The sequence below is a fragment of the Dermacentor andersoni genome, chromosome 4, assembly GCF_023375885.2.
Source record: "Dermacentor andersoni chromosome 4, qqDerAnde1_hic_scaffold, whole genome shotgun sequence".
Taxonomy (NCBI): Eukaryota; Metazoa; Arthropoda; class Arachnida; order Ixodida; family Ixodidae; genus Dermacentor; species Dermacentor andersoni.
Window position 1 is genome coordinate 127,390,594 of NC_092817.1, and position 26,293 is coordinate 127,416,886.

Below are 26,293 nucleotides of genomic sequence, written 5' to 3' on the forward strand. Positions count from 1 at the left end.
CAAATCAAATTAATGTTATTGATAAGTAAATGAGTTTTTTTAACGCATTTGATTTCGCAATGCACATTAAACGGACTACCCTATCTAGAAGGAACGTTGCGATAGTCGGAAGCAGACAGTGATTGCCTTTTTTTGTCTGGTTTCGGTTTCGATTTTAAGATGTTTTTTTTTTTTCACTCAAAATGTTTAAGTTATTAGCGCTCTGGTGTAACCATTACCCTTGATAGTAATAAAAATACTTATTCTATTTAATATTTGTGATATTATGCATATTATTATTGCAGGTTTGAAAAGAAACATCTACATGCGTTGTTCGCAAGAGGACGCTACCAATAAAAGGAGGAGTTGCCGAGTTGCCTTGCTGTGAGTCACTGAGCTTGGGATACTCGTAAGTGTTTTGACGATTATATGTGCTTCAAACGAGCGTTTTAAACCGCCTTTTGAGACCCGTGGGTCACATTTGCACCCGCGGCAATTGGTTTTTGAGCACTGCAACTCGGGCGAGAGCTCAATAGCAGCATAAGCGCAGTTCGCCGGCGTTGGTTGTGGCTGGGGCGCAGCGCTTGCGTCGCGGTAGCGCACTTTGATCACCTTATCTGGCATATTCACCGGTGACTGCATTGTTTTTGTGCGATCTCGCGTGAGCGGAAGCCGACTGAAACTTCCACTCCTTCCGTGTAGCTCGATTGCCGTGTTTTCTTGCAATAGCCGTGAACGACGTTGCAGTCATCAAACCGGGAGCGTGCGTGTTTCGGTTGTACCTTTTTATTTCTCGCCCAGGTGTCACCGACCTTATCAGATTTGCGGAGGTGTAAAGAAAGATATCTCCAGCTCTTCGCACCGCACCTACGCCCTTCACCTCGTCGCTGCGTCCTTCCCTAAGTGCCAAAAGTCATGGGCGCGACTCTCATGCGATCGCCGCCTAGAGGAAATCAGAGCCTACCTTGCGCTACAGCTAGCTGTCACAAATGTAATTACACACGCATGTGATGTAAGGACAGAAGGAGCGACGCCGCCCGCTTTTATGCTTAATGTATTTAGTTCGCTTACTTGGCAGCCGACGTTTTGATGGTGAGGCTGACTAACGGATCGCTGCGCGACCCATTTTTCTTTTGAATGAGAGAACACCTACGCGCGCGCGTGTGTGTTCGTATTCAAGGCAAGCCGCGCGGTGACACGGAACGTTTTGCCGCTTGATTAGGCGCCACGCCTGAATGTCTGTTTTTGCATTGGCTTCATCACGGCTACAGTGCGGATGCAATAAGCGGAGATGACACGGCGCGATTCGATCTGCCAATCCGGACAGCACTGCGGCCTTCTCAGTATTGGAGCTCAACGCTTGGAGGTTTTCTGTTGGCCTAAGTTCGGCCACCGACGCTTGTGTTGTCAGTTTCTTGCGGTTGGACTAAAATCGTAGTGACACAGGTGAGGACCAGTTGTTGCTTGTTGTATGTGGATGCTGCACACTTTTGATTTAATTGTGAATGAGTGTGATAACGCCGGCCGGATCACTTCACTGTTATTTTCTTAGGAGCGGAACGGCGTATAGCAACAGCTCCGCTTTACAACGTGGCCGTATGAGGAAAATTTCAGTTCTGTCAAACAGAATTCGTGGCAACGAATAATGTGCGGATGTCTGTCGTCACTCATCCGGCTTCCACGGGCTTGCAAACGCGCGCCGACGTAATGACGCGGCGCGTAAAGGAAGCTTTCGGTTGCGGAGCCCACCTCCTGGAAACCCTCTGTGCCTTGCGGATCGATGTATTGGCTCGTCGTCTTTTTTTTTTTTTTTTTACCCCCTTTCTTTTTGGCTAGCGTTACATTTGCAGCTAAAACGAACTTTATCGTGAAGCCGAGCGCGTACAAATACCAAGAACACCGTCGCGGTGTTCGTAGGACCCAACACTTTCGTTTGGCACCATTACAATAGTTGGCCTTGACTTCGTTATAACGAGTGTCTTCCCTCTCAGTCCGCTGCTCTTGCGGAACTGTATAGGTCTGGTGGTGCGTGCTCGAAGAACTATCCAACGCAACCAGCATGCTTTAAGCAGCTGTGCATGTGTATTTTTTCTTGTCGACTGCTAGCAAGTGTCGCGAAGCGGATGTTGCATCTACGCGTGCAATCGCGCTTGGAGTACTACGAAAGGAAAGGGATCGCTAAGGGGGGGAAAAAAACAAACCCTTCGGTATCACTTTAGGATCTGTTGTGCTGACCTACGCGCACGAATGAAGGCACACGTTCTATTCGTGGCCTTATACTTCATTAGAGTAGGAGGGCACAGCCATACAGACCATGCATAGCAGGTAAGCTGGGGCCAGTTAAACCGATTAGTTACGCATACGGTGGTCCTTCAGTGGGTTTCGAAGCTTGCAGCCCTTACCTCGGAACGGCGTGAATATGTGGTCTGTGGACCGCTCTTGTGTAACTTATCAGCTCGGGGCGCGTATCTTTAATTAATGTCGACGAAGAAGCAAAATGCTCTGCTCCGCCTCTCATTGAGCCTGCTGGAAGCGTGTGTCAATGAGTCCTGTTCCGTTCGCATCGCAAATTACGTACGGTCGGTCGGTGGATACGTCAGAGACGGGCAATGTTGAAAAGTAGTTCGAGGTTTCGGTTTTGTACGTGTGGCACAGCACACATGTAAGAGTAGGCGAACTTAAAGCCTACATCTATCTATCTGTCTATCTGTCTTTTCACCACCCGTTGATTTCGCACGCCGGAGGTGTATCGCGCACCGCTTGCGTACATACGGCACTTGTAGTCGAATAATAGAGAGTTTTAGAATAGGGGCCCCAATATTTTGGGGCCCCAAAGAGCTTTGCGGGTGTTAGCGTTGGGGCACGCAGGAGTGAAGAGCTTTAGAATAGGGCTTTGCGTTTGCAGATAGCGTCTTGCGCTGACAGCGCCACTACGGCGTCTAAGAAAAACGATTACAAATAATTAAATAAAATATACCATCTTATGATATGAATAGTAATTTTGAGTTGCGTGTATTCGCGTTTAATTACAATTCAGAGGTTATTCTTCAAGCGGCAAACAATTAGTTGTGCTTAGTTTGGAGCAACAAAACCAACTTTACGTGCCTTCACCAGCCAAGCTTAGCCGTGTTAGGCCTACGAGCCATAAAATCCACACTCGAATTCGGAATCAGCGGCGTCTAATGAATCAATCTTCATAACACACGCTAGTTGAGAGGAAGCGATAACTGCAATCACTTCTCCTAGCTTGCGAACTTCACGCATTACCGCGAATCGAACCCAGTTTGGTGCTAGGTTAGAGCCGTCGCTTCGATGGGTGCCGCCATGTTTGTTGACGCAAAGCTTTTGGGAACGCTATTTCGGATCGCGCTAAATCGGTGAAATAGCGTTCCCAACGCAAAACCCAAACGCAGTTTGCGTCTCGCGCATGCGCAGTGGCTTCGACGCTATTTCTTTGGGGCCCCAAAACGTTTGGGGCCCCTATTCTAAAACTCTCTAATGTATCTACTCACCATATGAAGGAAACGGTTATGTTCTTTATATCATACTTATTGGCAATCTCAATGGGGATTATGGCAGGAAGGGCACAAGCGTATTAAACAAACAAAAAAAAAAAGAAGGAAGAAAGCCGAGTTATTACAAAGGGAACAAATCTTTTACACTATAATTTGTGCTTCATACGAAGCGATCACAATGTTGCGATAGAGTGTTCTTGGAATAGTTGCGATTCCAATGCAACCGATGTTAGCTCCTGTAAGCTTTACTCGCATTACCCTAAACTTCAGGCCTCACATTGTTCTGAGGTCTCGCATTAGTATTATTTCACGTGAAATATCGACATTAATGGTGGGTGCGTATAAAAATGTGCACCTTTGTATAGAAATCTTAACACAAGGGCGTTTTCGCGCATCGGAATAGCAGCCGCCTCGCCCTGTGTTCAGTGGTGAACGTCATAGCCACTGAGCATACTTGTAGCTAATTAATTACTTGTAATCAATTACGTTTTTTGGTACCTTTGTAATTTATCGATTACATTTTTTTAACTCGGTAACGATCGATGTAAGGTCAATTACCTTTTTTCTTTCAGCGACTAGTTACTTGTAACCAGACTTTCGTTTTCAAGGAACGTATATAAAGTTCTGCTGGCGCCCTTCACAATTCCTCGGTTCAAGTCTAAATGGCTGACGAGAGAAGTCCGGGCTATATAGTGCCGATATATATATATATATATATATATATATATATATATATATATATATATATATATATATATATATATATATATATATATGGTTTGATAGCGATGTCCACTTCGGTCGTTGGTGCCAGGAAACCATCTTACCGGGATCCACCTTCTCCGAGCTCCAGCAACGATTCATAGAAACGCAGACCCTACAGCATCGCGGCATTGAGTATAAGCAGGATTTTGTGAGCAAGGTGTTCGTATGTATATTGCATTCACCCTTCCTTGCTGCCCTCGCACATCGAGCACGTTGTGAGTGTCGCTGCCTGATGTCTTCTCAAGGAAACAAGGGAGGATTATCGATGAAGTTTTGGAAAGCAATTGCTGCAAGACGACATGCGATAAAGCTGCAGAGGGCGCACTGAAAGAGCCATGGGTCACCAGCTCGTCCTATCTATTAGATTTGGCGAATGTTAACAACAGTGTAAATGCAAGTAACGTAAAACTAATTGATTGCTTTTTTAGCAGTCGCTCGGTATCTTTCGCGGGGCAGTAATTGGTCACTGCGATCAGTCACATACTTTAATGAAGTAATGGTAATTATAATCAATCGCTTTTACGGGACGTGCGTGTACAAGGAGACATGGTGGACGGCAAGGAACTGGGTCTTTTTGAATGGACATCTTTATTGACGGTAGCCGAACGTCGGGCTCCTGTCTCGCTGTCAATCGTTTCGCGCTTTCACACAAGAGGCACGGTTATTGAGATCCCGCCGGGTGGCGGTCAGAACAATATCTCGTTAGAGCTACTGTATATACTACTTTTGGTAGCATATACAGTAACTCAGCTCTCGTAAGGGAGGCGAGGCACAGTATAAAGTTGCGGGGTCAGTGACTTTCAGCAAAAGTTCGGAGACGACTCAGCTCGTTGTGAAGGAGCGCTAAGATATTCACCCAGCAAGGACCGTAGGAAACACTCACCTTCCAGAATCACCTTCAAGGCTCATATGAGCATTAACCGGTCAGCGGTCCAGAGCAGCAAGGCATGTCTAAAGTATGGGTGCACGGATAAGAAAGCAGGAAAGAGATTGATGGAGCCGGGGTCGTTAGAGGCGTAGGTAACTGTACAATATAGACACAGAGGTTTTAATGACAGGAGATGAGATGAAGGGGGGATAAACAACAAAACGCTAGATTGCAGTAGATGTGTAGTAAAACCTGATTGGCTTTAGGTGACTTTTTGTCGCCGCCCCGTTTGAAGGGGACGCCGAACAGATCGTCATCTTCATATGCCTTAGACAGGTATACTACCTGTTTGTGGCTTTTTGTATACTAGCTGTCCGTAGTCATGTCCCAAGGTGTTTCTTCCAGTCAGTTCTTTGAATGTACTCGTTTTTGCCGCAGTGGTTAGCGTCGCTCTTCTTAATTTCGTCTCCGCGCATCATTTTGTCGCCACGCATTGAAGGTAGAGCTGTGCGATTATTCGAAACTTTGAAATAACAAATCGAGTAAGTTGTCCCGTGTCTATTCGGACTTCGCATGAAACAGTCACTACTCGTAAGTGCGACTATATTTCAAATGTTTGTCGGATTTTTTAAATCAACTGTGAGCGATCAAACAAAATTGGAGCATACATACGTGCGATACATCTCATTCCGGCGGCCTTAATGCATAGCCATCAACGACGAAAAGTGGCATAATGGTAATGCATAACGTATTATGTATGGTATCACATAATACGTACGCTGCACGTACGTATTATTCGGGGATCCATATATATTTTTTCGGCTGTGTCGCTATTCTTAGCGAAAAGTGCACTGTATGCGGACAGAGCTGCTTATCTCCTTCTAGTGGTCTTCTTTTTCTTTTTATTTAATAAACGGTGCTTCATAATATGTGCAGTGTAATAACAGAAGCTTGCTAGCGTTGTGAATATACTACGATACGAACGTCGCTTTATATTAATGGTGAAAACAGTTGTTCATTGATTCGAGAAGTCTTAGATATTCGATTCGCTTCCGGCACTATTTCATTCGCATACGATTCGGTCTCAATATGAACTATTCGCACACCCCTAATGAAAGAGACAGTGTAAAGAGAAAAACAAATCAAGTTGTATTGCAATAAATTACGCTCCTTCGAGAAGCCCACTCATACCGTGGGAGTAAGCTCGATATAAGCCACAAAGAAAAATACGCAGACAGAAGGATGGGTGGCGACGCCTACGTATAGTTCCCGCACCAGCTCTCAGTGACGTCATGAATTTTTGACGGCCTCTGCTCGAGCCAAGCTATAATTGGCTATCGATGAAGTTGGATAGATTGTATTCTAATGATTGCCAAAGAGTGAACCTAGCAAGGTTCGATAACTAGTACTATACTGACACAACGACCCAAATACGAGGAAATAGCTCGGAATTCATACCAGTCACTGTGACGAACCTGCGTTGTTGGCTCTACGCAAATTAAAAGAAATATATGCGTTTCGCCTGCATTTTCTCTCCTATTACTAATGAGCCACATGCCGCGAAATTAACGAAAATAGAACAGCTTTGTCCTGTGCTCTGTCGTCACTATTACCATTCCTGTAGCTTCTTTTGTTATGAATCTTCCGTAGTATTCAGCCTACTCGAAGCTCCGGTAGTCCTCAGCCGTCCCTGGTCAGGAAGATCGCATTTTTTAACACGGACCAGAAATGTTGTTGTAAAAAGTTGCAAGATAGACCTTTGACATGTTTTCTACGACGCATAGTGCGTCGTTATATAGCGGTTTATCTTATTTCTTTTTTCCGGACAATAATGATTTGCGCTAGGCAGATGTCTGACAGATGTTTTCCTAGCACACTGTATGCGCGGTTATCGCTTTTGAAGTATTTTTCAGAGTTCCAACAACAAATGCTCTCTCAATTCCAGACGTCATCTGCTGCTGCATGTCTTTAACAATGCAGGAGTTGCAGAAAGTCTTACAGTCAACCTTTCAACATACAGAATTAATTGGCGTTTGAAGGGGATGTAACAGCCGAGACAAGGTGACAATCGAGACAGTATGTATAGTGCATGCAGTCTCGGGCACATGTCGTTGCTCTGATCAGCAGCCGTGGTGTCGTTCGCGCCTCGACCCCTAGCAGCACTGTTTTCGTCGCACTGCCCTGCTCTCCTCTTGCCCACTTACTTTTGAAAAGTGAAACAAAACGGCAGCGACGTATAAATAGGCCCTCACTCGTCGGCGGGCCTTTTGGCGGCGCGTCCTGGGACGAAAACGTAGACGCCCATCGGTTTCTTTGGTGGCACGGCGCGGTCAGTGTACTTGCTTGCGACTGTTACGCTTCGAACTTCGGTGGTGCAGGCAGGGCATCTATTTCTTTTTTGCTCTTTCTTAAGCCCAACGCCATCGTTCTGTTATGCCCGCTCGAACACGCGCCAACTATTTTTTTTTTTTCGGGGAAGTGCGCAAAAATGACGCTGACTGCATGTGTGGAAAAGAGGCACGCGGGCCTATTATACTGCGGTAGCACGTATACACAGTTCTATATGTTTTAGGCACGGTGGTCTTCACAGTTGGAAAAAATGAAGCAGATTCAACGCAAATTTCGGAATTAGCGAAGATATCGTGGAGCGGTTAATTAAATGCTACTATAAGACTTCTCGCATTCTGCGAACGCATCTCGTGGCTCTCCAGCAAATCAGCCCACGTGATCCACACTCTCTCCGGGATCGGCCTACTTTACCGTAGCGCCATCTCCAGGACCGGCCCACTTCATAACACGACGAGAGGCCCACCGCGCAGACGCGCCACAGCATCTGGAAAGAAGGCGTAGAAAATTTCGATTGAATTATGCGCATGAAGGCGTGTACGTGTTGCACTGAGGTCAGGCACGTACCAAAGGGGGCGGGGGCCGCCCCCCCCCCCCTCTTCCTCGAAATTAAGCGGCATACCCCTCCATCCTCTCCGCCCACGCCACCACTCCTCATACACATTCCTAAGGCACCGCCAAATCAATGTTGAGATTTGACAGCTATTCGGCGCTCAACATTTTGGAGTCTTTTTCACTCTTTTTGGATGGCGGTAGTTATAGGCATCTCCTGGGGTGTGAAGGCCAGTTTTCTCATACATTCGGTGCCCGAGCGATTAACTCGAGATGCGTTCAGCTATCACCGGCTATTCAACGGTCGCACGTGTCGCTTTTGCTTCGTTAGTTCAACCTTCTTTGTTTATAGACTGATCCAGGGACCAGGAAAGGGATTCGGTTCTTAGTCAGCTGGTGTGCATGCTCGTGGAACGAATTGCGGCCGGTGAAAACGTCAGTTGCGTTTAACTTTTCCTTTTGCTTCATTATTTCCTCGAGTGACGGCTCGCCACGACGCTGGCAGAGCCTCGGAACTATATACCCGCGATATGGGTTAGATAAGGAGGAAAATAAAAATGGGAAACGGCGTCCATGATATCAAACCCTGCAATAACCCTTAAACCCATAGGCGATATGACTGTCACCCGTTGCCTCGTCTGGTTTTTCCCATTTTGTGCAGCACTTTTCGTGCAAAATTGGCAACTGGAAACAAGAGTCGCAAGGAGTTGAGAAATTAAGCGATGTCCTAAGGGAGATAGCCGAGGCAACAGCCAAACAGAAACTAAAAGCGAAAATTAACATTTAACCGTTGTTTACAAAAATATTTGTGGATCGGCATCTTCTTATTTAAAAAGGAAGTGGAGAAAACGCCGCCGCAAGTGGAGAACAATTCCGTTTGTTTTGAATGACGCTCCTACAGTTATCAGTCGAGCCGCCTGACGTAGCCACTTCTCTGCTGTGCTTATGTAGGTGTTTTTCTAACCTTCCGTGGTGGGCGCAGTAAGTCTAGAACCGCAGCGTCCTGCGCTCTACGCGGTTGTACGGGACTGGCGGCCACGCATTGTTACGCAACTTCTCAAATAACAATACGAGTCGGTTTTGGAACTTGGTAGGGCAGTAAACGAGGGATCCAAAAGAACTGTGAATGTACCGCAAGATATATTTTTTGGGGGCGTGGAGAGGGATGCGTGTCCCTGCGGGACCATATGTTCGTTAACTAGGTGTTTCTTATAGTAAACAGAAGAGTCTTGTGTAGTTAACACACGTTTCTGTGACTATCCCCATGCAGCCTGAATCGGCACCGATCCAGCTGGTGACGCTGGGTGGTCTGAGGCGCAACACCGCAGTAACAAAGCCTGCGCTTTCTGGCTGTGACGTCAACTAGAAGCGCCTTACGGTCCCATTGAAGCCCCAGCGGTCGCGCTTGAAGATGCCGAAAAACAGTAGATTGAAAAGAAAGAGCGGATAATTCATTCCGCTAAACTTCACCTGAGGGCCGCGTGCCCAATCTGTGGGCTGTCGGCCTTCCCGTGTGACGTCACGACTCAAAGCGCCCACGCCTTGCGCTATCTATATAAGAGGTGCCGGCATCTGTTGGTTCGCGTCTCGCCGTACCGGCGGTGCCACCGATTCATGCCGATTCTCTGTAGATACATTGCGCTGGCAAGTGGGCTGGCCCCCGCTGTATGTAGTCGCGCATGTCTCGATTCATTGTAGCGCGCGCGTCGCTTATCGAGTGACTATACACTGTGCGCCAAGCAGCCAAGCGGAGAAGACCCGACGCGTTCCGCATCGGCTTACTCTGCGACACGCGTCTTGCTCCCAGTGGCGAGAAAGTGCCAGTGTATACTGGCTGTCTTGACAATTACGGGCAGCCAGAGAACGAGGCAGTTAAATTTCTCTTTATAACCAACGACGCCTCCCGTATATATGGAATGCGCAAACACCAGTCGGAGTTAGTGCCGCTTCGTTCGGTTGTCCTGTCGCGACGGACGCCGGACGTGATCGGAATTGGCCAGTGGCCCTGCACTCGTGAAAGCAGTGACGTCGGCATGCGTTGATGCCGCTGAGAGAAGAGCTCGTAAAACCGTAACCGGTCTCATTCCGTGTATGACGTATGCCTTGTCTGTGCATTACATCTCGCTCGTATACCCGCTGTGGCGACTGAGATCTGCTTGGTGAGAACGAGATCGCTTATTCGATATCCGGACGCCTCCGCGTTTCAGTGAAGGTCAAACTGAAAAAAAAAAAAAAAAAAAAAAAAAAAAAAACTCGTGTACCGACCTGTCGGTGCACGTTTAAAGAACTTCAGTGGGTCAAAATTACGGCTTGTATAACCGCCCGTGTTGCTTTGAGGCGTTAATGTCAATCGATAGATCAATCAATCAATCAATCAATCAATCAATCAATCAATCATTGTCTCGCGTACAGCACGTGCGTCGCTTATCGGTGACTGCGCCAAGCGGAGAAAGGAATCAATCTCGCTCTTAGTTGAGCGGTGCGGGAAAGATGGCGCTCTCGTTTGCGCGTCGCTCGTGAACATCGTGGATTTGCAGCACTTTCAACCGCTCGATTCGACGGAGCTGAGGCGCTCTTGAATCCCGTTGGGACCCGCAGGCTTCGAAGACCTCCGTTCACGAATGCTGGTCAGCGACCTCGGAGAGACCATTGTTGCGTCGAAGCGAAAAGTGCCACGATTAATTCAATTTACGTTGATTTAGTGAGAGAGCTAGCTTGCATGGATTTATTGCAACACGCTTAATGTGTAGAAAACTGTATTCTCTTTACCACGCGCTTTTTAAGTTCCAACATTTTGTGGCTCGCGATAACGAGATTATTGCACTGTGTCCAAGTTAGAATCTTTTCTGTGTGGAACAAAGACTTGCGTTGGAAAAGTAGCCTCGGTTCCATTGTGCGGTAGGGTTTTTCTGCTTCACATATGGATTTTAGCTAAAACTCCTCGCGGGCAAGCGAGCGCATTGAGACGCTCGGCACGTTTTGATTTGGCCTTGCCGAGGCGCAGTGCAGGCGAGAGCTTGCGCGGACGAGGAATGCGCGGACAACACAGGCTTCCGGGAGCGACTGTGACGTGGCGTCGCATCGATGCCCTCTCCCCTGACGCGTGACCTGGCGCGCGCTATCGCGGCCGCAGGTGTTCCATTTCCACCGCTCTACTCAGTCAAGGCGCGCTCGTGATACGGCGTCGCAGGCAGTGGGAACTTGCCTGCCCATTTGCTGCCACGGACGACAGACGCTGGATTTTTCGGTCAGTGGGCCATTTGACGCTTGCGCATAAAAAAATTACATCTCGGACCCCTTTTGCGACTGCCCTTATCACCGAACGCGCCCAACTGATACATCTGCTGCATTGGCGGCGTCACGCTTTCCCGCTAGGCTGGCGCATCGGCCATAGTATAAACGGGGAGCATTTAAGAGAGCAGGTGCAATTAGAGAGAGTAGTGCCAGAATTAGTTTCCCCAGACTAGCCTTAATCGCTGTGCGCGCTCTCGCGCTTGCTACCTTAACGTACCATAGGAAACAGAATGCGGATGCAGGAGCCATGAAAACACAAGCTCAACTCATTTCGTGGCTTACAATAGGCAAAAAATGACGCACTCTGGGTCGCTTTACTATACCACAAAGACGAGCACGGAATGCAACATGTGTGTAATTTCGATTTTATTATTAGAAAGTATTTGAAGTTGCTGTGCGAGTCGACCACGGGGGATAGGCTCAATCTTTCCGCTTGAAATAAGTTATTTCAATGTTTTTTTTTTTTTCATTTCTACATTTGTCAGTTCTACGAGGGCATTCGATGAAATTTTAATGAAAATCTACGAATATTGTTTTTTAAACGCCCTTAAACTGGCCAATTTTCGCTACTTTTGAAATTTTGGCGTTTTCAAGATTTTATTATCAAATAAGTACGTAGCGTAGCTGCACATTTTCTTTTTGCGTAAGTTTGCTAGAAAGTATTTGAAAATTTCTCAGAAGATATTTTAGCTTCGTCGCTTTAGCGAAAATGGCCCCACAAAGCAACTGATCCCGGGCTCAGTGAGAGGTGCTTGCTCAAAAACCAGTTTGGCAATTAAAAAAAAATATACTGTGAGCTACATAAGTCTAAGTTTTCTTGGACCACTAGCGTTAATTGTTTAAAATTACAAAATATATGTTTGACGGTGTACTATGTTTAATTTCGGAGTGGTAAGTCTTCGAACTTGTAAAATCTGCAAGTCGCAAAAACTTTCTTCTCCACTTTTAGGGAATTACAATTTTATTGATGGAAATCCGCGCTGCGCCTCACAAGACAAAGATTTATTCCTTTCTGGATACATTTTCGCTAAAACCAAAAGATAGTAGGGACTCTCCTAAGTTTGTCCTTATCTGAACACACCCTTCCGTAGACCCTCTCGTAAGGGAATCAGAGGGACTGCAAGATACTTAGTGGTTTGAGAAATGTGGTGCAGCGTTAAGGCACTATACGAGGTGTTTCAGTGAAGACTGTTTCAAGTTAAATTATTTAAATATGGGAGAGTTGGAAATGAAATGCTTATTTTAGCCAAGTTTTCTGCAGTGGGAGACACCAAAGATTGTGCGATAATCGGCAATAGACTCATTATGTATCGAATTTTCACCATATAACGAAGTTGCTACAGTAACGAAGCCCTACCAGTGCTCGAGGTCTGTCTGCTGAGCAGGAATTCTCGCCACCATGCAAATTCGCAGCGAGATGCGTTTGCGCGTTCTGCTCTACGCACGGTTCGCTCTTCCCACAGAGCGGAGTACGCCGCCGTTCCACTTTTACAAATCTGACCTAAATGCATATGCACTTGTGCAAAAAAACACGTTTCGAATAAAGCGATAATTCGAATAAGACGACTTCGCTGTAGCGAGTTTGCGTTCTCACGATGGGGGAGACGAGCGGAAGATATTGTGCGAAAATGACTCTCTTCGGAACACGCCTGCGCGTTTGTAACCAGACAACAAAGTTTGGCATTCAAAACAACAGCGAAGTCAATGCGAGTGCACCGCCTTTGCTTGCTACTTCATTTGCTGCGTTGAGCATTGTTACGAAAGTCCCGCGTTAATCTGGACAGCCCAAAATTTGAGCGCATGCATGCAAGCCATCTTTGTATCAGCGGCGGGTGCCGGGCCAAAGCGCTGGCCCGTCGCGACGAATGAATCAGAGCCAGACTGGCCCCGTATACACGTGAATTGTTGCGCAGTCTTGTGGTCTCGCTCGCTCGCTTCCGCTCGGCGTCATCGGCTGTGTCGTGCGAGCGCGCCCACTTCGCCGCACGTTGGTGCTGCCCTTTCGACCTTGAACGCCGGATTCCGGCTAGACGAGTGGTCGCCTAGCTTGTGTGCGGTGTGGAACACGGTGACGACGCGTTGGGATTACGAGGTCGTATACTTTGCGATTTTTTTCTTTCTTTTTGACCGGCAGCTCCGGCAGGCCGTATTGTCTCGCTATAGCAAGTCGCCGGGCTTCTCTCGAAGCGCATTATTGCTGTACGAGTCGACCACAGGGGAATGCGCCGCCGTTGCACGTGTTAAAGCGTGCGGCCGACTATAGCGACGTTCGCACGCGCAAGACTTCCTGTCGAGGCATCGTGCGGGCAGGACGCTCGGTTTACCGGCGGAAATAACGCGCGCGGCGCACCGTCAGCGCTTCGTCACAACAGCGCGTCGACAAAGCAGACCGCTACGCCAGCTTTGGAGGTTCTGGAAGCGGCGAGCCGTTCCGCAAGGGCTGCACATTCTTCGTGGAAGGCCCGTCGACGACGCGACGTGAAAGGTGCGACGACCCCCTTTCCTGTCATATTCACGCGAGGGAGGCGACGGGAGGAGGGGGGGGGGGGGGCTTCCCTGAGCTACAGCCGTACGCCGGTACCGTATTGCCTGCCCCACTGTAGAAGACGTGTGGGCGCAGTCGGCAGTGTTGTAGACGACGTGTTGCGAGATGTTTTGAAAACTCTCGCTGAGATCTGTGGCTATTCTTCGGTGACGTAGTCTTCGTAATTGTTCCACTTTTTCGTCGACGTAATCTCACTTTTTTTTTTCCTCTAGAGGACGTCGTGCTACGCGCGGCAGCTTTCGGCGTACACTGGTTGTACGAACCCAGCGTAAGGTCGTGCGACCTTGTAAAGTAGGCTGCAGGTAATGGAACGCGAGCGAGAACGAAGCGAGCTTCTCGTTAGTCTGTTGGTCGATTTTTCACGCACAATCTTATGTGAGGCTGCCAGACAACACGTGATATATGCCATACAGTGCGAAGCTGAACGGTCATTGGCGATTTTGCACCTTCGCAGCACAAACGTAGGAGAAAACTTTGCACATCAAATACCGACGAGCAAACGGTATTGTTTTGAAAGTCGCAACCACTTTGCTGTTGCCGATTTCGCCTGGTTCAGGAACTTGTCTGTATAAACTAGCTCGAAGCAATTACCCCTCCCCGCCCCCCGCTTTTGTCTTTTCACCATCCAAATACTTCAAACTGTACATTCCGAGACGTATTAGCTCAACTTGTCCACGAACGGTATTCTTTTTTTTCGCAAAGCTTGACGCTACATTCGTAAAATCGTATATCAGGTCCAAATTCGCAAACTTTACGAAAACATCACCATCACGACTGCGTTGTGATTCCGCACCGACGTGGCCGGTTTCGGAAGCCCCCACTGTGGCTGAGAAGAGCAGACGAGAGAGAGAAAGATGGGGAGACAAATGAAAAGCCACATCTGGCAGCAGTGTTTCCGCTCGGGACATCTTTCTTTCTTTCCAGTTCTCCTTTCTCCTCTGGCTTAACCGTGTCGAATGCGCAAGGACGAGGAAAGGCGGCTTCTTTTCACGCGGGGTCAGGTCGTCTGCTGGCCTTGCAGTAGTGCCGGACGGCGACTTGCGTACGTGCGACTCCGGGCAGATTGCGCTTTGTCTTGCGCCGCAACAAGGCTTCCTGCCTTCTTGCGTGCCGTTCGGTTTTTGTCGCCGCTTCTGCAGGCTTCGTCTCCTCCGTGCCGGTGGGGCTCATGGAGGATGTCTGCTTCGCCGTCGGCGGAACCCTCGGAGAGGATTTTATTAAATCAAATTACGCTTGGATAAAGTGTCTTTCAACTCGAGTTACGTGGCCCTGCGGGCCGGGGAAGGCGGGATACACCGCGATCGGTCGGTATAGGAAGTTATACCTTCTTGCGTCCTTGCCTTGTATTGCGCTGTAACGAACCTTACTATGAATAGGAAGTCGGAACGGGGCTTCGATGTCGTAGGGCAAAGATCGACACTGACGACGTGGGCCCCCCCTGCGCGAACAAAAGGTTCCGAGGGCTATGGCGTACCAGGGCGCAGCTGCCTTGTTGGGGCTGTCGATTCTCGGAAATCACCTCTCGAAGCCCGAGTATCATCGCCTTCCTGATTGTTCTTTTGTATCATTATATCGTTTAAGTCCTCACCCACGTACAATCCCAGTCCTGCTGCCCACGTGCATTTCTCGTAGAAGTGGAGTGGAGGAAGGCAGTCTGTTAGCATACAGTGCGCGTGTCGTGAATGCGTGAGAGGAGAGTCCATGGTCTCTTTCTTTTTCCTGGTTACATTTTTTTGTGTGTGCATTGGAGGGTTTATTAAGTGGAAATTTCATCTTGCATCCAACTAGGAGATGTTTGCGTATAATATAAAATATAAATAATATAAAGTTTGCATATATATATATATATATATATATATATATATATATATATATATATATATATATATATATATATATATATATATATATATATAATATTAAGTAAGAAGAAAGAGACGATCGCGCAAAGCGCTATGAAAAACCTGACACATATATTTCTCTAACCCTGAAAGGAAAAATGTGGAGGACGCTTAAGCTTCGCCTTTAACAGTGAAAAGCGATATCATTTAAAAACCCCTGACTGCTTTTCATGCTTTCCGTCAACTGCAGCTTATGTAACCGTAACGTTTACCGGGACACGCTGGCGGCGAACGCTATGCACGAAGGCAAGCTTTCTGGTAGAAATGCGGCCTCTTGCGTGAGTCGATCTCCTGCTATTGTTCATGTTATGTTTATGTAGAAGAGCTAACATAAAATACATGCACTGATGTTTTTTTTTTCATTACATTTGCTTGTGGGCTACCGTTCTCAAAATTCCGATGAATAACTTTGTAAAGAACGAAAGGCAAGTTATGAGCAACTTTGGTGGTAGAAGAGTGGTTGGGTATGCGTGGTACGGAATTTGGTTCGAAATTTCTTTTGCCGAAGCGACGTACGACGACGCTGGACGCAGACGCCTAACGTTTTCGGGTTAATATAGTGTTTACGTTATTGCATCACAAAAGACCCAGCAGAGCTTCCGGGTTCAAAATCAAGGCACGATTTCGCGTCAAGGCATTGATTTCATATCAAAGCGTCAGCATCGGCATTTGTATCAATCTGTGTGCGATTCATCTCCGCTTGACGCGTGAACGCTTCGCTGTGCAGCGGACGAAGCCTTCCGGACATTGAGGTTCGAGTGCACGTACACAACTTCTTGTATGCGATCCCCTGCAAGCCTGTTGCGCAGCTTGGTGTGCACATTTCCAAACTGGAACCAGTTTCTTTCACATGCTGCAGAAGAAGGGGGAATCTGCAGTACGCAACAGGCGAGGGGGCTCAATGTTTGGTTGAAGCAGTCCTTGCCACCACGTGGATGGATCCAGGTGCTTCGCAGGCTCCCAAACATCTTTTGACTAAACGTTTAGATACGTCGAAAGGAGTCGCATCGCAGCGGAATAATTCTGCGGAGAAGCTCTGTTTTCTTTTCTTGTTCTTTTCTTTTTCAGTTTTATCCTGGTCGAAAAAAGAAACGAAAGAAACCCTTTCCTTTCGGAACGTTTTTTTTTTTTTCGTTTTGTTTTCATGCGCTTACATCTCTACTCTCGAGCACGGTGGATCTCTCGACTGAACGTTTGCGCGTTTCGGTGCTTCTCATTTGCACCGCGTGGGAGCACTCCTGTTGCTCTCGGTAGCAGACGCTCTTTACGGCATTCGTTCGCGTCCAAGGCCAATCGCCGCATTTAGCGGTTGCCTACACGACTGACGCTTGCGTGAGTAATTTCCGGTAACCAGTACAATGTACACGATTCACTAAGCGTCGTTAACCAGGCAAGCTAACGCAGACACACACGTTCTCAGTCACGAAGAGCACAACACACCCGCCGTGGTTGCTCAGTGGCTATGGTGTTAGGCTGCTGAGCACGAGGTCGCGGGATCGAATCCCGGCCACGGCGGCCGCATTTCGATGGGGGCGAAATGCGAAAACACCCGTGTACTTAGATTTAGGAGCACGTTAAAGAACCCCAGGTGGTCAAAATTTCCGGAGTCCTCCACTACGGCGTGCCTCATAATCAGAAAGTGGTTTTGGCACGTAAAACCCCATAATTTAATTTTTTTTTTAAGAGCACAACAATATTTTCATTTGAAACAAGTGTGTTTTGTTTGCCGTTCAGTGTGAAGTTGTGAATTCTTTTTACTAGTACTTGCATTGAAGAAAGAATTAAAACAAGCTCAACATTCCTTGTCATCTATACGATGCATGCACGAGTAGCAATAACGGCCAGGCAAGGCAAGAGCGCGTGAAAATGGGCTGTTACGTCATTTTACGTAAGTGTTCTGTTCTTGGCGGTCTGTCGCGGTGCACCACGCTTGCAAACATTCGTCATTCGTGGGTAGGAGGCTCGCTTGACGCCCCAGAATAGCGCTCACAGCTGGAGGCATGAGAGGGGGCGGGCGCTGGGGCAAAGCGCACCAGCTCAGTTTATGAGGTCGCCCGTGCATTCGTTAAAGCGCGCGCCGAACCGTCCCGGTTTTAGCAGACGTGCCCGATTATTGGGAAGCCGCGAGCAAAACGAATAACACTGGCCCCAGTAAGAAAACCGGGTTTTCGGTCTCGAAAAAAAGTTTAAGGAGCTTCGTCGGGGTGAGCAACTCTGCGATGCCGTTGGAAGAGCAAAAGAACTCGCGCGGCGACACGCGTCCTCCTCTCCCGCGTTTTGTTTTTTTGATATACCGGTTTCGTCGTCTTTTGCGCGCGTGCATCAGCAGCCGCAGCAAAGAGCAACGGGCGGCGCTGGGAGCGTCGCGGCGGCGGAAGCTCTGCTTGTGTGTATTTTGGGAAGGATGTCCCCCCCTCCCCCCTCATGCCAAGCATCGTGCGCGCGAGCTCCCCGAGGTAGCGGATCGCTGGCTGCTTGGAGGACCCGACGTTTGGCTCGCAGCGGCAGCACCAGCGAAGCATCTCTTCGCCGTGGTTTTGTGAACGTTCCTCCCGGCGTCCACGACCCTGCTGCGAAGCGAACGTCCCCGCTTTACGGCGAAGGGATCGCTCGCGCCCTTGACGAGTGGAAACAGGTCTGCCTGCCCGCTGGTCGTTTCGCTGCGAGCGCTGCTGCTGCTGCCTCGTTCCGAACGTACCGCTCGCCGTGCTGCCGCCGGTGTTGGTCATACCTCCACAGAGCGTCCCGCCCTGCCGCCGCCGCCAGACTTTGTTTGGATAGATGTCTGAAGACCGTCTCAACGCTGTGCTCACTCGGCTCGCGGGACTTCGAGTGGCTCGCGATCACCTCGGTAAGCGTTTTCGAACGTCGGCAACGCTCTCGGCGGCGCTTCGCGATCGTTTAGACGAACCGTACCTTTTTTTCGTATTTCACGCTGACAGGCGCGCCGAAATGTCGTCTGCTCCCTCCGGGCCGGCTTTCCCGCCTGCAGTCGTTAGGCCGGTCTCTCTGACGGACGGCACGGCACGTTTGATTGCGAGGCCGGTTGAGTCACAGCATATTTTTCTTCGGTGTGGGTGGCGACGCTTTGTTAGCCACTTTTCTTGTTTTTTCTTCCTTCTCGTCGCCGGGCCAATTTCCAGCAATTTTCGGATCCTACTCTGCAACGCCTATCGATGCGGCTGGGTGATCACTCGGGCGTTGCGGCTGCCTCCGCCTTCCTGGAGCATAAACTAGTTTAAATAATGCGCATCGTTAGAAGTGTTTCTTTCTCTTCTTACGATCTTCGCTGTCTGTTGCGTGTCGTGTCTATTTTGGACTGGCACTTGCTCCCACCCTTTGCACCTGAACTTGGATGCTGCTACGCTGGGCGCTGTCTGGAAGAGACAGACCCCACCCCCGCGTTTTTATTTTCCTTTTCTTTTTCCAACTGCGCGTTGTTTGGGGCTGAGCAGGCCATCGAGATTTTACTGCTGGGTGCGAGTTTATTTTGCTGTTTTGCTCTGTCCCTTGGAACGGAGCCTGTGCGCATTGTGGAGGGCCAAGTCGAGCAGCAGGTGGCGACGACAGGTCTTGAGTTTTGCTCTTGCTCAAAGCTCGCCCTTCTTTCGGCACGGACACCGGCGTTGTGAGGGCGGATACAGCTGTTTGTGTACGGGCACAAAGCGCGTTTTACCTTGCAGCTGTATTGCACTCACTGCGTTTCGACTTTGTCGTGCTGGCATATCTGATCAAGCTTTTTAATTAGCCGCGGAGATCTCACTGCTTCGTTCGTGTAATAATTAGCCAGTTTTTCGCAAATTGCTATAGCTGTCAGAGCTATGTAGAGCGTTTGGGTTCTTGTAACCGGCAGCACCAGACTATGTACATTCGGCTCGAAATATATTGTGATACTCGATAAAAAACTGTAGTGACGCTAGTTGCCTTAGCAACAAATGACCCATCTGTCACCACATGACACTGCTTAAAACAGTTTGGTCCAAAATACTTGCATAGATTGAGGCTCTCTCTCTTTTTCTCTTCATTTTTTTTTTGCCCACGAGCATACCTTGAAACAGGAAATGAGTGTTATGTTGGGTGTGGCACCCAGATCATTTAGTTTTGGCTTCTTGATCAGGGCAGGGGTGCCCAACTTCTCAAAAATCCTTGAACTATCAGAAAGTTTGAAGAAACCCTGTGTCCAGGCGTCCTTAATGTACGTGAAGAAAATGCAGAAGAATTACTTTTATAAAATTTCCACTCTCAGTCATTAGAATGATCAGATGGGGTTCATTACATGAAAATTAAAACGAATGCAGTAGGGATAGGCAGATGCCAGCATGCAGATAGCCATCTCGGGTGGCACAGTCCATGCAAAAGTAGTGCGAAACAAGCCGAACATTTTACGCAGAAGCACTGTCATAAACAAGAACGTGCTCAGTACCCTAAATATTCTTGTATTATTGAAGTTCTGGAACGCTATTCGGAAAAACGTGGACGTAGCTGGTCATCATGACTAGAGCTTCATTTCTCTACCAATCATGCTGATAGCTTTCATGCTTTTCATCCCTCTTCCAAGCAGAAGTATGCGTCTAAATGATACTGGGCTGCCACGGGCCACCTACAAGTTTACCTAGTGAACAGGCCCACAAAATTGGGAATACATATGAAACTAATGTTTAATTAGGAACAAGAAAGTGTTAAGGGTGCCAAGCCAGAAAAAAAAAAAAAAAAAATCACTTTTGTCTAGAGCTACAGTAGCACAATCTTTTGTGCAGCAAGAATCGCAGTGTTTGGGGCTATATCAGTTGCAGCAAGTACTCAGGTGCATGCTGCCAATCTGCGCATTGCTTGCACCAGATTGTCGCACATGCACTAGCATCATGCTAGGGGCATTGTCGAAGCCCTTGGCAGTTTCGCTCATTCGCATCTCCAACTCTTAGCAGCGCATTCTGCTGTTTTTACACCATCTCACTTTGCGCCTTGAGAATTTCACTAATTTTCTCTTGCTTCTTTGTTGCCTAGAAATATTTTTTAGATATGACCAGCTGGAAATGCCATCAGTTATTTTTTGCAAACAGATTGTTGCGAAACTATTGTTATGCTTGATAAGGCACAGCTTCCAGTCTTGTCATATTGTTTACTTAGGGGTTGCTTGGCGTCATGGTATGTTAATAAATTGGCATCGGCCGGGATGTCTGCGGCTATGGATTGAATCCTGTTGTCATCACAGTGTTTTGTTAGTTTTTTTTTAAAGTTAGTCATTTGAGAAATTGCTCGTGTTGCAACTGCCTAACAGCTTCAGTCACTGTCAGCCCTTTATAATTTGAGGTATTGCTGTTGACACCGCTACAAATGGCTGGAGAATCCTACATGTGAATAAGTAAAAAACAGAGCCCAAAAATATTTATTATGACAATCCACAGCACAGTGCCAAGTTCGGGGTGTGTGAATGGTCAGTACTGTACCAGTGGTGGAGGTAAGGCAGGAAAGGGCAGGGAAGGTGGCTTTAATTCTGGTGAACATAGAATATAAGTAAGGGTACACAAAAATGCAGATGTTTCATAGAGTGAGCCAGACAGACAGTTCTCAAAATATTTACCTTCCAGAGTCTTCATTGAACTCCGTTGAGAAATTCTGCTTCAGTACTTGAAACTTACTCCTCTTATCTGACAAAGCCATTGCCTTGAACCTTTGAGCAATGGGTAGCTTATTTTCTGCACTTGTGTTGCGTACCCTGAAGGGGATAATAATAATTAACAAAAAAAACAAATTATTGTCAATTAGTTATTTGCACGTTGATTTGTTGTGCAAGTTGTGTTTGTCTCTAAAGGTTTTGATGGCGATTTGGCGCTGCTGGTGTGTCCTCTGCTACATAATCCTTGTGCATGTCGATTATGCTTTTACTACGAAGGGCAACCAACCTGTCCAGCTTTGAGGTACAAGTGAGGCATGCCTTTTGAACCTTGCAGGCAGTGTGACGACCATGTCAGTCCCGGAGTTGGCTGCGCTGGTGGACCGCCTGGAGCAGGTGGCCTTCCGGCTGGAGCGCTGTGAGGGTCAGGCCTTTGGAGGAGGCGGGGGCTCTCCAGCAGCGCGCCTTCTGCAGCGTGGCACCTCAGTGGAGCTGGTGTCGGCCTCGGTGCAGGGCTTTGAGGCGCTCCTTAAAGGGCCTGTGCAGGCCTACATGGCCCTCAGCCGCACCATTGGGGGAGATGTCCAGACTCACGTGGGTACCCATGACTGCATCCACACCTGTTCAGCTGCTTGCCAATGATATTGGTAGAAATTAGGCGCGCGCGCCTAATTTCTACCAATACCATTGTGTGTGTGTGTGTGTGGGTGGGTGTGGGCGTGTGTGTGTGGCGCTGCCACAGCAATGTTGTCGAGGAAGTGGACACTTCCGTGGACACTTTCTGCAAGGTAGCAGGAATATTGTAAGAATTCTATTCACTCAGTTCCATTTCTTTCTTGCCATCCGCCACTCGTGACCAACCAATACTGGTGATAACATAGGGCAAGCTCTGCTGTAGACCACTGATGAAGCGAAAAAAAAAAAAAAATGCTGGACTAGAATTCTTACATTATCCCAGCCAAGGTGTTAGGGATAATGTAATGCGCATATTATTGCACATATCTGTCTTTTCTTTCTTTTTTTTTCTGGGTTATGAGGAGTAGTTACTAAGAAGGGTAAGGATAATCTCTTGTATGGGCACTGTAACTGTCACTCAGGGTGGACCTCTGGAGCCCTCCGCCACAGAAGAGGCATCGGCACTCTGCTAGTCCAGGCCATATCTCTCACAGGAATTGATGCCAAACCTGTTTAGCTTTCCTGGCCAGCTAGTGTTGGAGCAGACTCAAGATTGAAAGGGCAAAGCTCGGGATGAAATGGTCTTTTTACACTGGTTCATAATAAATAATTTGATGGAAGTTCTTCATATATGTCTGCCTTTCGGTCCATCTGTCAGTCTGCAGGATAGCTGGCTACAGTGGATCACAAATTTGCTCAAACGTTCGTTTTACTGTGCTTAGGTTTGGTGATCTGATGAGTACCAGTGTATTCAGCATGGCATGGCCACTGAATTTGCACTCTTTGCACTTTGGTTTGTGCATTCTTTTGTAGCTGGAAGAATGTTGCACATGCTACACACGCTTATGGTTAGGAGTGCTAGGATACGATACTAGGGCACAATGGGGTGTGCAGTGCTAGGAAGAGTGAAGTTAAGTGTGAATGAAGAGTAGTGGTTGTTAGAGCAGGACAAGCCATTGTGGCATTAAATTACTCGCAATAGAGGCTTAATTACTTATAGTTCATTGCATTTCACAGTCTATTGTTTTTTGTTGAGCCACTGTCTTCACTAACAAAAGGCTAGTTTTATTGTACTAGTGTTAGTTTAGCGAAGTACTAGTTTTTATTCGTAGACAGCAATGCTACTTCCGCCTTCAAAGCCTGGGATCAGAAGTTGCTGCTGGTGAGAATGTTTCTTTCATGACAGAGCAGATCTTGGTTAAGGAACGAAGAAGCTTTACATGTGTTTGCATCTACGGCTGTCAGCTCGAGTGGGCTGCCACTAAAAAAAAATTTTTTTTAAAGCTGCACAGGAAACAGTTAGAACTCCGTGAACAGCATTCTGATTTGTCATCATAATGAAATGCAGATTGCTGAAAATGGGGCTGGTAAATATGTTAGGAGAGTCTCCAGCATTGCAGCTGGTGTTTTAATGTGTCCTTAGAGTACTTCATGAATTTCTTGGCTCGTTTACTTCCTGAGGGTGTAATTGAGAAATGAAACAAGCTAGTTCTTAGGAAGGCAAGTGTGATTGTAATTGGTTACATTTTTCCGTAATGTACGCTATATTAAGTTATCAGCAATAGTATATCTATTGTATCACCGACAACATTGCAGTACTTGCTGCTTGGAAGTATTCAAACAGCATTTTAGAACAGCTTTGACTATTTCAATGTTTATATTGCATTTTCATTGCAATTTCGTAAATGGGTGAAGTGCATGCTATGCACATTTGTCTTGTACTTGCGAGTCTGTTGCCTTCAATGCAGCCAAAAGTGAGGCATTTCTAATAAGTACCAGGAAAGCCACAGGTACATCGACATATGACAGTATGTGCTATAGATCTATGTACATCTGATGTATGCTAATTTTACCTCACCTAATCAACAGGCAAGCATGGTGGAGAAAGTTCTCCTGATGCAGCGACAGTTCCTTGGTGTCGTGGCCAAGTCTCGACAGCCCGACAAGGTAAAAGAAATCCTTAGCTGTTGCGCCGTTCATGCACATTCCGCATGTTAAAGTTCTGCTACAATGCATTCTCTTGCTTTGTTTTTCCGGCACCCAGCATGGCCTTATGACACTTCTGCAGCCAACATCCGAGCAGATCCAGGCAATTCAGGTACCCTCTCTTTTTGTAATCGCCAAACCTAAGAGAACTAAAACATCACAGAAGAGCTTAGAAGAACTTGTAGGTTGGCTGGTTGGTAATCCATCTTGGTAACTTGCTTCAGAGTGTAGGACAACACACTCATATACAGGGACACACTCACACACACCCCAAGAAAGGATGCCCCCTCTCTTTTTCACACAAGTGCGTCTGTGAAAAAGTGAGTGTCCTTTCTTAGTGTGTGTGCATGTATGTGAACGTCTTCTTTAGCGTCCTGAAGCAAGTTGCCGACTTCACAGGATCTTCTAAGCCAGCTAAGACTGATGTAAGTGTGCTGGTGGGTTGTAGTACCTTTAAAGTGTGCTGTAAAGGCTACGAAAACTGGTTAGGACACTTCATTGTTTCATAAATCTCGCAGAACACAAATTCTTTTCCTTTGTCTATAGAAAGCAGTGAAAGCTTGCCTTTCTTATCCTTGCAGCTTGAAATGTGTGCCGTCTTTGGGGCCAATTATAGCTCTTGTTGCTTAGCATGCAAGCACGAGAGCTCAAAAAAAAAAAAAAAAAAGAGAAAAGTTTGGCCTTAACCCAAAGGGCAGAGTCAAAACTACACTAGGGAAACCAAAAAAAGAAAGACGAAGAAACGCTACTCAGGTGTCTTTGCTGTCAAGATAAGGAGAGGGCCATGTTTGTGACAGTGCATGGCAGTGCAGATAAGATAACACAGGGTTGTCAAAGGCTGTTGTTGCACTGCATGTAGCATTACTTACTGTTTGCATACGGAACTGGAAATTTACTGGCTGTGGTGCTTCAGTGGCTGTGACCTTCTACTGCTGAGCACAAGGTCACAGGTTTGACTCCCTTCTATGGTGGCCACATCACTCTGAAGTGCAAGAATGCTGGTGTACTTAGATTTAGGCGTATGCTTAAGAATTCCAGGTGGTCAAAATAGCCCTGGAGCCCTTCGCTATGGCATGCATCGTAACCCACTGTCCACTTCAAAGAGATTAAACCCCACAATTAAATTTTTTTTAACTGTAGATTTTTCAGCACGTGTGCTTGGGGCTTCTCAATTGTTCATTCTCACACACAGACGAAAATATGAGGAGTGTGTTCATTGTGCTCTTGATACTGCCGCAGAAAAGTGAAGTGCTATGATGAGGCCATATAAAGGCTGAAATTCTTTATGTAGGCGCCAAAAAAAGAGGGATTCTTCAGTTTCGCTTTCTGTATTGTACTACGCTGCACTGTGATAGTCAGTTGTGTGGCAGCACACTTTGCTGCTCTGGCCTAGCACTTGTTTATCTTTGCCTTGAATCTGTGTTACAGGATTTCAGGCAGAAGAACCGTACCAGCAAGCTCTTCAACCATCTGTCAGCGATCAGCGAATCCATTCCAGCCCTTGGATGGGTGACAGTAGTAAGTTGCTCTTGTCCTTGCAAGCCGCACGATGTGAGGATGTGTCAATTCTAAATGCGGTTGGGAACAATGTGCGATCAGATCCCCGTGTCTTTCATTGCTAACAGGCGCCTGCCCCGGCTCCATTCATCAAGGAAATGAGCGATGCCTGCATGTTCTACACCAACAGGGTTCTAGTGGACTACAAGGAAAAGTGAGTTTTTAATCTATCGCAGAATGTTCAGGACACTGTGTCCAGAGGAGTAGACGTGGAATCTATTCGTGTTGAGAACTCTAATGATTAAAACATGAAATTCTTTTTCATTTGAATAAAATGTCTAGGTTTATGAATTTGTCTTTATTGACTTGCATGGTATGATTATGTGTAGCACTTTGTTCTTCTCTCATTTCGCTAGACTATCTGCCAATGAACACTGCACTGGAAAGCACTTTTCTGTAGCTTTCACCGGCAACCATCATGGCTTTTGTTTTCAGACATAGCTTGTGATGAGGGTAGGTGGCATGGTTCTATCTCAGTGGCATTCTTCATTGATAGCTTTGCTATAGTATGTGATGCTTCTGTCTCTTGCTTACCTTTGGAAGGAAAATTTTGACTCAACATGACTCCAAGTTATCCTTTTAACTGATTTTCTTTGTCATACTTGCATGTGACAGACTGGGCTGGTAAAACGTTGAATGTTTGCAACTTTCTGCTTATGTACGTAACAGAGTGCTGTTCCTAGGTACATCTGACAA

At 47.1% G+C, this 26,293-nt stretch overlaps 1 protein-coding gene across 3 annotated transcripts in view; it reads left to right on the plus strand.

Moving 5' to 3' along the window:
- Positions 1-283: 283 nt before the first annotated feature.
- Positions 284-26,293, plus strand: part of capt (adenylyl cyclase-associated protein 1) — a 37,117-nt gene continuing 11,107 nt past the window's right edge. The window contains exons 1-6 of one of the 3 annotated variants that reach the window (XM_050184778.3): positions 284-388; positions 21,717-21,973; positions 23,924-24,001; positions 24,099-24,152; positions 25,469-25,558; positions 25,666-25,751. In XM_050184778.3, coding sequence (XP_050040735.1) covers positions 21,731-21,973; positions 23,924-24,001; positions 24,099-24,152; positions 25,469-25,558; positions 25,666-25,751 — 551 coding nt within the window. In that variant the 5' untranslated portion in view covers positions 284-388; positions 21,717-21,730. Of the gene's footprint in view, positions 389-13,721; positions 13,805-18,209; positions 18,617-21,716; positions 21,974-23,923; positions 24,002-24,098; positions 24,153-25,468; positions 25,559-25,665; positions 25,752-26,293 lie in introns of those variants that run through there. The other 2 variants (XM_072287918.1, XM_050184777.2) reach the window with 2 other exon arrangements.